Source organism: Gymnogyps californianus, chromosome 17, assembly GCF_018139145.2.
Source record: "Gymnogyps californianus isolate 813 chromosome 17, ASM1813914v2, whole genome shotgun sequence".
Lineage (NCBI taxonomy): Eukaryota > Metazoa > Chordata > Aves > Accipitriformes > Cathartidae > Gymnogyps > Gymnogyps californianus.
Window position 1 is genome coordinate 6830126 of NC_059487.1, and position 10237 is coordinate 6840362.

At 48.1% G+C, this 10237-nt stretch overlaps 1 protein-coding gene across 1 annotated transcript; it reads right to left on the reverse strand.

The window, feature by feature from the left end:
- Positions 1-619: 619 nt before the first annotated feature.
- OCSTAMP (osteoclast stimulatory transmembrane protein) lies at positions 620-4003 on the reverse strand. The gene is made up of 3 exons (XM_050907633.1): positions 3960-4003; positions 1991-3035; positions 620-961 (listed from the first exon to the last, which is right to left on the reverse strand). Exons 1-3 carry the CDS (start codon positions 4001-4003, stop codon positions 620-622), a joined length of 1431 nt encoding a protein of 476 aa, XP_050763590.1.
- Positions 4004-10237: the final 6234 nt, after the last annotated feature.

A 10237-nucleotide genomic window follows, 5' to 3' on the forward strand; every position in this document is an offset into this window, starting at 1 on the left:
TGCCCAGGATGTGCATCTCATGGCCATATTGGTCTTGAATTTATTTCAGTGGGCTGAAATGACACTTTCTTAGGTGAATAAACTGTCTTCTAAAGGCTAATATTTATCCAGTCTACCTGGGTTTCTGTGCATGAAACCTGAAAGAAAAACGCCCTGAAAATTAAATTAATCAACTCAAATGAGTTTCCTTTCTTGCTGCCTGAAGGGGTAACTGGAGAAAGAAAGGAAGCATGTACTTCTTCTAGCATGGATGTGGTGGGGTAGGTAAATGAGCTCTTCCCCCACCCCAACGCCCACATATCTCCCAGTTAGTCTTGCTTAATGCTGTGGATATCCTCCAAGTCATATGAGCTACCTCCCACCATTCTGGGAACAGCTGACTCCAGACCTTCTAGATTAAAAAAAAAAAGAAAAAAAAAAGGGAAGTAAATTTAGCCCATTTTTCTCAAATTAATGCAAAATGTGACATTTCACCTTTTTTTTTTTTTGGCAAATATTTTTCCCCAGACTCCAAACACTTCTCTGACTCTGGAAAATTAAATGCGTGATCCCATTGCAGAAGCCTGTGCCCAGCCACTGCCACAGGTCTTAGGCATCCCCTGTATTTCCAAAAGTACCCTTAGTTTCTCACACAGTTTTGCTCCTCCTTGTGCTTCCTGGACAGCTTCTTGTAGAGGTAAAGTGCTCGCTTCTCCTCCCAGCTCTCAAAGAAGGAGCCTGCGATTTTTCTGCACAGGCGGTGTGCATAGGTTTCCAGGAATACAGTGGCGTAGAGGATGCAGAAGAGCAGCCCCACAACGAGCAGCACAGAGGGGTTGGGAGGCATTGGGGGGCTGATCCTGCAGTGGGCAGAGCTGAAGGTCAGATAATGGTGGTAGCTTCTTTCAAAGTCCTGAAGTGGTAGTTCTTCATAAGGACGCTGTAAAAGTTTCAAAAGAAAGGGCAGGAACCCTATTTTAGCCTGAAATAAAGAGAGTTAAAAGTTAAATGGGGTATGAACAAACAAAAATCAACTCGTTACTACAAAAACATCAGCCTGGGGGTGTGTAATCACCATTACAGCTTGTTTGGGTGCATTAAGAGAAGGACACTGAAGTGCATATACACTTCAGGCTGAGCGAGAATAACAGCATGATGTGTAGGCACTGAGTACTTCGCACGGTGAGACCCAGTCCTGTCATCTTTAGCTGCTGTTATAGAGATCATAACAGGTATTCGCTGTGTGAGATTTACAGTGAAAGACATAACCCAGACAGCAGTATTAGTGGTTGCATATTTCAATATTAGAGGGTTTTTTAAAGCCCTGATACTGTATATTCATCATAAGCAGGTATCTTTGCTAAGGAACTCTGGGGCTGGGGAGGGAGGCAGGCTGCACGGTAGAAGAGGAAAGCTAAAAAACTAAACCAGAACTAGTTCAGATAAAGGATACTAAAATAGAAACTGGGGAGGTTTGTGAAAAGGATTGCACAGGGTGACAACAAAGCCAGTGAGCAGGGCTTTCTCCTTAAAGAACTGCCAGTGCAATAAGACGAAGAGACATCCTGACAGCCGAGACGTGTATTCATCTGCTTCCCCCTTCCTTTTGTGCTTGCACCCACACTGTGGCGGGGGGACAGTGCCACACGGATGCCTGTTCGTTCACCCTGCCTAGGGAAGGGACCTGGAGGTATGGGGATGTCTGACTGCCACGTGCTAGCAGTGTTTTTGCAGCGTGAGGCACTATTTGCTCCCCTCCTTGCTCCCAAGGGGCTGTAATTTGGAGCGGGTATATGCTATTTGATGCACTGGAAGGAGCAACTGAGGTTGTGCCTCTACCGCCTCCTCCCCAAGCCTGTTACGTTGCTTGTCCAGCTGGCTGCTGGGGAGGGAAGTAAGGATCATGTAAATAAGGCTACAAAGACTGCAATCTCCACCGCTGCCTCCTATGATGTGATACACAGTGGGGTCCCCGCGCAGGGAAGGACAGGGGACCCCAGCACTTACTTACCCTGTATTTGATGCCAAGAGCGACGGGCACCATGGAGAACTGAGCTGCCTTTCTCACTGCGGTGTCTGCCACACTGAACGCGAAGTGGTCCATCGCCACGACCACCAGCATCAGCATCAGGGCCACAGTGAGGAGCATGGCCTGCACAAGGCACAGCATCACTTCTTCCCGGGACAACTTCAAGCCTGTTGGTCGAATGAGGTTTTTGGATGAGCCCACCAGCAGATGAGCTGTTTTTCTGTCCACAGCTAAACACTCCAGCTTCTTGGTGATGTAAAAATTGTCAAAGCGGAGGTTGGTGAGATAATTTTTCAAATACCAGGTGGACTCAAAACAGAGATAGAGCATGGAGAATCCAGCAACCAGCTTGTTGCCTACTCGTACAGAGTCTTTGACCAGTATCTCAACAGCCAAAAAGTCCCTCCCGATTTTCTCACCAGCAAGGTGCATTTGTTGGTAAATCAAGGAGCTGTTCTTAAGCAATGAAAACTGAAAATGTCCATTCATAGGCCTATAAATATTAATGGAATGAACGGTTTCTTGGATTGCATCCCCAAACTCCCAGGAAGCTGTCTCTAGCAGAGCAGTTGAGTTCAAAAGACTCTCAGAGGAATTCTTGCAGATGCACTTAATAACCTGCAGTATGGTTTTAATGTTGCTTATAATGTTTGGTGTTACGTTAACCACTACTATCATGACGCAGGTTGACAAGAGAAGCTTCCGGCCTTGTTTGGTACCTAACGTAGGCATGATCATACTGAAGACACAACGGGCAGGATGCACCAAGAAAAGGGTCAGGAGAAGGAGCAGACTGAAGGAGATGGCCATTGCAATGGAGAGATGCCAGGAGTACTCCAGGGAAGCAAACATCCAGTTGTAAAAGAGGCCTCCTATCACCGCTGTAACACAGGAACACTGCAGAAACAGGGTCCACAGCTCTCTGCTGTTTGCTGGGACAGGCTTGGAGTAAACTGACCATAGGTCTGCTGCGGTCCTGCATACCTTTGGGAACAGAAAGTCTTCACAGTAGACACGGGCTCTCATCCTGTAAAAAGAACAAGTACCTGGGTGTTAGCAGAGGAAGTATGGAAATGCACTAATTAGGGGGCTTTTGCGAGATGATCACTCATGGATCTTTGTAATGTCCTTCTCTGAGTGCCACTGGTCTCACTCTTCTCTACTTCTCTGCTAACCTGAGTAGCTGGGACTGAGATCTTCCCTGGAAGCATGCAGGACAGGGAAGTTCAAGGCATTTCTTGAAAGATCAAATACCAAGTACAATGCGACTGCTCCTCCTCTAATGCAAGCACAGGAAAGCATTGTATTATTCTATAAAAATCATAATAAAGTCTTTCAGAGGGGTCAACTCGTTGGCAGTGGCTAAGAGCGGCTTTAGTGGTTATTTAGAGGATGCTGGAGGGAGAAAGAGGAGGCTCCTGGCTGCTGTGGAAATTGTTAGACCAGCTCTGTAATTACAAGGTATTCAATGAATAAGAGGCAGCTGAATGGGAGTTTCTGCTCTCCCTGCCTCTTAAGGGGAGACCAAACAAAAATCTGCAGGTTTAAGCGTGACACATACAGAACTGATCAGAGAAAACAGTTTCACACTAAAGCTCTAGTGCCAGAGGAAATCTCCAAGGATAAGAATTTGGCCACTGCAGACAGGATGAACTGTCCCATAAAGCTATTTAAATGTCTAATGAAAACAAACGTTTGGGAAGGAATATCATTTCTCAGGCCTCACATCTGGAGTGACTCTCCAGAGACCAGAAAACCTGGTGGGGAGAAGGAGCCTCTCCCCAGGATTAAACATAGCCAGGCGATCCCCTTCTTCCCCCACCTGACAGCAGCCTCAGTTACCCTTTGAGGGACAATTTTGACTAGCAAAGGAGGTTTTTCAGTGGAAAAAGGCCATTCAACAGCTATCAAGACAGAGGGAAGGAGAGGGATTAAAGCAGACACTACATACCCAGCAGCAGAGAGGTGCCCCAGTCTTGCTCGAAAACTTTCCATGCTCCAGTGCCTTATTGCTCTGAGAGAGGATCCTGGATGCAGCTGCTGGGAGACACAGGATAGGAAACCAAGGCAGCTGGCACCAGAGAGCCAGGACTCAAAAAAAAAAAGACATTTTAAGGCAATTCAGATCAGCAATGCTGACAACTCCTGAAGTGAGTGGGCAAACCTGGTGTGTGAAGCCCGGGGAACAACCCCACTACAGGACAGAGCTGGGATGCACAGCACTGCTTGGGCTTTACACTTCTGATCTTACTGTTGTTGCAGAGAAGGCTTATTTGCATGACACATAGCTGAAAAAAATGAGTCAATGACATATGGACTGACGAAGATGGAACTAGCATCACATGGAACGTGGGGTATCACCATCCCTTGTGTGGAAATCAGCTGTCTCATCCCAGCTGACTTCTCCTCCCAGCTGACTTCTCCTCCCACTGCCCAGCAGCGAGCAGCAAGGTTGGGACTTCTCTCAGAGAGAAGGGGAGCTTTTCCTCTTTCAGACATCAGTCATGGCACAACGGCCATGGTAGGATCCAGCAAACCATGTGCTGGTAATTGTTCATCTTTTCTGGCAGGCTGCTGCTCCGTGCCGAAACCGTGAGCTCGTGTGCAGGGTACACAAACTGCTTACAGACTCATCTCATAGTCCTAGCAGAGGAAGATGAAGCTTCAAACTTGAACCTTTCCCAATTCCCTATAGCCAGCAAATCCACTGCAAAGAAAGCCCTGCCACAGGCAGGATTCCCAAAGCGCTGAGAAACTCCTAAATGTGCAAGCCAGGACGTGTGGTCCCCATGGGACCAACTCGCCCGACCCCTGCGATGTGCAGGGCGCAGAGCTCCAGCCACCAAACCCACTCGCCGGGAGATGAGGACCAGCCCGTGGTGTTTGCTCTTCAATTATGTTTCCAAAGAAGAGGATTCCCCCTCCTCTGATCAGCTGGCACACAAGAATCGTGTACCACCGCTGCCTACCCCCTTGCACAGAGCTCATGGGTTACGGGAGCCTTCCCTGGCTCCCACCAAACCTGCCCCTTTGCCAGACGCTTTCACACTAAGCCACCACTTGTGGGCAAAGGCGACACAGCTCACCCAGCCGCCGCTGAGCCCACTCCTTACGGGGACCCGCTGTCCCGTGCCGAGCCGAGCCAAGCCCTCCCGCCGGGTGGGAACTGCCGGGCCCCCAGGATGTTCTCATGCTCCCCTGCGCAGGAGAGGGCAAAGGGCTGGAGGTCAGCCCTGTCCCGGCCGCCCCTGGGGACAGAGCACATGGGGCTCTGCTCTCCGGCGAGCGGTGGGAGAGCAGCACCTTCCCCAGGGGACATGGCCGGACCCCACGGCAGCGGCAGTTGTTGGAGGACGAGCAATCATGAGCACAAGCGGGCAGAGCAAACCTCTGCCTGCTTCCTCAGCCCTTCCTGCAGGCACCAGACAAGGTCCTTTCCGCCCTTGCTGCTCCACTCAACAACTCTGCTTTATTGCTGGAGTTTTTCTTTTTCCCACATGGCTGGTAGAGCAAAGGTTTCCTCCTGGTGCCCTGGAGCACAGACACCAAATGAGAAACTCTGACTGGCTCCAGCCGGGAAGAGGCACCAGCCAGGCGGGCGTGAAAGAAAGTGCCATTTGTTTGGAGCATCCATAGCAATTGCTTGCACAGGCCATGAATGAGGTCTTGAATTCAATTTGCAGACTATAAAGGACCACCCCAAAAGGCCCATAGCTGTGTTCTGCAGAACTCATCAGGTTCTCCTTAGTTGTTATTCTGAGATTAAACTTCTTTCTCACTGTATTTCTGAGCTAACTGATTTCATCAGCCCCCGGGACCCATCCAGGCTAAGCAGGCAGCTTAGCAATAAAGCAGTTAGCAATAAAGAACAAAAAAACCTGAAGTCCACAACATAGTGATGAGTGTTTTCTGAGCCTGCTGCATCATCTGGCAAAGGGGAGCTGAAGTCTGTGTGGGAACTGTGCTTGACCAGTAACTCCAGGCAGCACCACGAAGTGTTTGTATGCAAAGTCAAACCTAGATTTTCCTCTGGCTCAACTCAAAATTGATGTCTGCAGGCTGGACTATCCTAAATCTGGGGTATTTTATACCCTGAACTGATAATCTCTAAATGAGCTAGAATGTCTAACTTTCCCCAGGACACAATTAACAAGCTTGCTTTGCCAAAAAAAAAAAAAAAAAAATCAATTAAAAATGTGTGTGTCCATACAGATAGACGGAGAACCGCGGGCAAAGGCTGGGGAGCAGGACACGGGCAGGACCACGCATCTCAGCGAAGCAACTGTGACATCTTGCGGTCACATCCTGCTAAAGTACCTCAAGGTCTGTCTTCATTTCAGCTCAGAAACTAAAGAAGTCTGTGAGTGGGAGAGTTTTAAGGAAAACTGAGGAAGTGAAGGAGAAACGGGAGGCTGGCGAGCCGGCGTTGGGGATGCATACGCTGTGTCCCCTCGGGATGTTCCGAGGTGCCTTTTCCCACCCTGTGTCACTGGGAACCTTGTGGCCCAGCTCCCAGGTGGTATAAAGGGGCTTTGCTTTCTTGACAAGCTCCAGCCTCTGCAGAGCTCAAGCTCTAAAATTTTCTAACATCCCTGATTTAGACTTTTTAGCACTACAGTAGGAGACAAAGAAGAGACCCACATGCCTGCAACTAGCTTGCTGTAACCATAAGAAGACAACAGAGGGTTTGTATCGTAGCCAGGAAGCATAGCCTCGCTTTGCTCTGATTAGGAATGGTGACTGAGCTTGTACCCACCAGGACAGAGATTTTAAATCCATTTCTGCTTTGCAGACTGCAGGGCTCACAGAGTGGGTCTCAGGGCAGTCTGAACAAGAGCCTCATGCCAAGACACCTGCAAGTTCAACCTGTAGTGACAGGGTAACCCCGTGGTGTGACAATGATGGGAGGGGGTGCAATGTAAAGGAGCAGCTGTATCACAGGTAGAGCGTGCGGTACATGAACTATACAGCTTAAGAAAGTGATTGGATAAAGAACGTGAGTGGAGGGGTAAAAATAGGGTAATTTAAGGCTGAAGATATTTCTCCATGGCAATATCATCAGCACCTGTTGATCACATTATTCTGGCAATTCAAGAAATTGAGGGTGTGGGAAAGATTAGCCCATTAGTGGTGATTCTTTGCTTGTTAGAATCACATGCAAATGAACAACTTCTGGTGATACAGAGCCAGGTCATGTCTTCTTAGGTTTCTACTATAGAAATATAGAAAAATCCCAGCAATATCCTTTCAGTGACTGATGAGGGATAAATGTGATAAGGGAACCAAAGCTATCTAGCCTGCAATAGCTGAATTTCCCCTATCATGCCAGGCTTTCATTTGTTTCAGGAATCTTTCCCTTTCTCTCCTGAACTTCCAGCATCGCTGCCAGGTGCAAATCGGCTGAGCACAGCCCCAGAATCACTCACCGCTGTAAAGATCCACATAGCAGCTCTTCTGTGTGAACAGTTTGTAAAGCAACTTGAATGCTTCTGGGATAAAAGATACTACAAAATGCTTTCCTACTGTAAATAAACCAGAATGATTTTCCTCCAAGTGTCTCAGAAGAACATGTGGATGTTGGTCCGCGATTGCATGGGGAACATCAAAGGAGTAAAGCAGAGATATTCTGGATGTTGAATTTCAATGCGTGAGTGGCATTTCCTGTTAATTAAAATTCACAAGCAGGCTGCTAATGTGAATGGCTTTTGTGATGGTTGTTGGATTTTTACATTCCTAGAGAAACGGTGCATAGGCAGGCAAAGTTCCTTTAAAATAACACAGTCGAAGTTATAGAAGGTTAGTACAGCCCTTGAAATGTCCTTTCCTGGGAATTTTCATATCTCTACTCATGCCACAGACCCTTCAAGAATCATGGGGTTGACTTACCATTAAAAGCTGCTTTTGGCAAATTTTAGTACTAGCAGCAGCAAATGGAATCAGAAATTATTCACGCAGGCCAGTTCACCCTTGAACCCCAGAAATACTAAATCTTAAAATCTCTGTTTAAAAAAAAAAAAAAATTAAAAATCAAGCATGCCAGGCTAGTCCTGCTCTCACAGATGCCTGGATATGAAAAAGCAGAATTAGGTAATGCTGTCGTCCACATGCGTTAAACCAGATCCTCTGGGGAGCCCTGGGAAATGCAGAGGCTGCTGATAGAGCTGGCAGAAGCCAGGTCTTTGACTAAAGTAGAGGTTTAGGATCCAGGTGCTCCTCACACCTTTCCCAGGTCTGCCAAGGCCCCGTTGTGTGACCTTGGGTAAGTCACTGGTCCCCCTCTCTGCCTCAGTTTCTCATGTCAGCACAGAGATAATAAACCTTCCCTGGCTGCATTTGTGAAATACCTTCTGATCTCTGGACAGACAGTGCCACAGACATGCCAGGACGTTGGGAGTGATTTTTGGAGACTTCTACACAAACTTTGTGGTCTCAGTTCTGCTTTCATGCCCAAGTAAAACCATCCTCCTGAATTCAACTAGAATGCACCAAGCCAGAGCTGAGACCAGAAGTAAACCTGCGACCCCTACATCTGCAACGGAGCTGGACTGGATGTTACCCTTTGAGCCTTGAAATTAGATGATCCAAAGGCCCTCACTGCCTGTCCTCCAAGCTGCAGGGACAGAGGCAGCTCTGTTCCAGTGACCGACTCGGATCCTCTGCAGCAGCAGCTCTAGCCGCAGCAGGGCAGCGGGACAGCAGGGCTCCTTCCTGCAGCGCCGGCCACGCAGGGTACAGCCCGTTCCCTGGCCCCGGGACAGCCATGCCGTGCTGTTCATGGGAGAGCCGGCTGGGAAAGGGAATTTTCTCTTCCCCATCCAGCCCATCCTCGCTAAGGCATGACGAGGAGCATCCATGCAGAACAACAGTGCCCAAACCCAGCGTGCAGCCGGCATAGAGCTGCCCTGGGAAAGCGGGACACCGATATGGGGTATCCCCACAAAGGTGGCTGCCGGGGCTGCACCTCTTTAGCACAGTAGCCCTGAAATGCTGGGCTAGGAGCTTTCCCATTGCTCCACTGCTTAACACGGCTCCATTTTGCTCAGACGAGGAGGGAGACCTCACTGCCCTCCTTCTCCTCCTGGGGAACCACTGCCCAAATCAGGGGGTGCAGCTAGGGGAAGGGGAGGCTCAGGCTTTGCTTTTCTCCCCTCAATCTACAGAGTAAACAGGACGATGTGGCGTGCTAACAAATGTGCTTTATTGTAAGTTTTCCACAATCATTAAGGATTTTGTTGGACTTAAGGATTTTGTTGAACATTAAGGATTTTTTTTGAACTTGACTGATCAAAGTTCCACATTCAATTGGTTTTGGCGGTTTCAGTTCATCCCCCACGAGTCCCCACCTACCATGTGACCCTAGGGTAATCCCCCGCAGCAGCAGCTGGGGCTGGTGAGCATCGCCCTGCCAGCCCTCCCACCTGGGCCTGGGGTTGATCAGCAGTACAGGAGCAGGGGGGATGCGCTGGATCCCTACCCTGGGCCAGTCTGCCTTGCCAGATCCACCACTTTACATCGTCAGAGAAATCTGTCCCAGCACAGGGATCCAGTCATGCACCTTCCCTAAAACAAGAATCAGATCCTTTATCATTCAGTCCATCTATTTCAATGACTGATCTTTTAAATTAAATATTTTAGATCCTTACAGAAAATTTTTTAAAAAATCAGATAAAATGGTGATTAAAATCACAGTCAATTTGCAATGCTTTCATTGAAAGTACCCAAGCAGTCTGATTTAAAAAGATGCTAAGAATCAAATCCTATTTTTCAGTAATGTCAATAACTTTCCAATGCAACTTGTCCACTGACCTGTGACTCAGTGGGTCGCTCATGAGTGAGTCAATCTAACAAACCTAAGACTGGCCACATTCACCAATGGTGAAACACCACCGACGTCCAAAGTTACATCAGAAATTAATTTGGTGCCAAACCCCCATCTGTGTACTCAGTGCAAAGAACCAGGCAGCAATTACTGTCCCAGGTTTTCAAAACATTGAACATGTTTGGAAACAAACTGTTGCCTTCCTGTTTCCAAAGCGTGGAGTAATGCACCAAGTCCTACCGACACATCTCCTGAATCATCCCTTCATGCACAAACCTGAAGAAATAGTCTTCATCCTCCACGAGAGAATTACTTATGAGATGGTAATGAGACCCCATCCTTCACATCCTGCTAGAAGCACCTGGCCACACGGCGTTCCCCCCAGCCAGATTCTGATACACTCACTCACA

Excerpts from the sequence above, each read along its gene's own strand:
- OCSTAMP (XM_050907633.1), bottom strand. The coding sequence starts at position 4,003 with ATGGAAAGTTTTCGAGCAAGACTGGGGCACCTCTCTGCTGCTGG. Across the intron at positions 3,036-3,959 it reads GGGCACCTCTCTGCTGCTGG|GATGAGAGCCCGTGTCTACT; the intron begins GTATGTAGTGTC and ends TTCTTTTTACAG. Across the intron at positions 962-1,990 it reads CTCTTGGCATCAAATACAGG|GCTAAAATAGGGTTCCTGCC; the intron begins GTAAGTAAGTGC and ends TCTTTATTTCAG.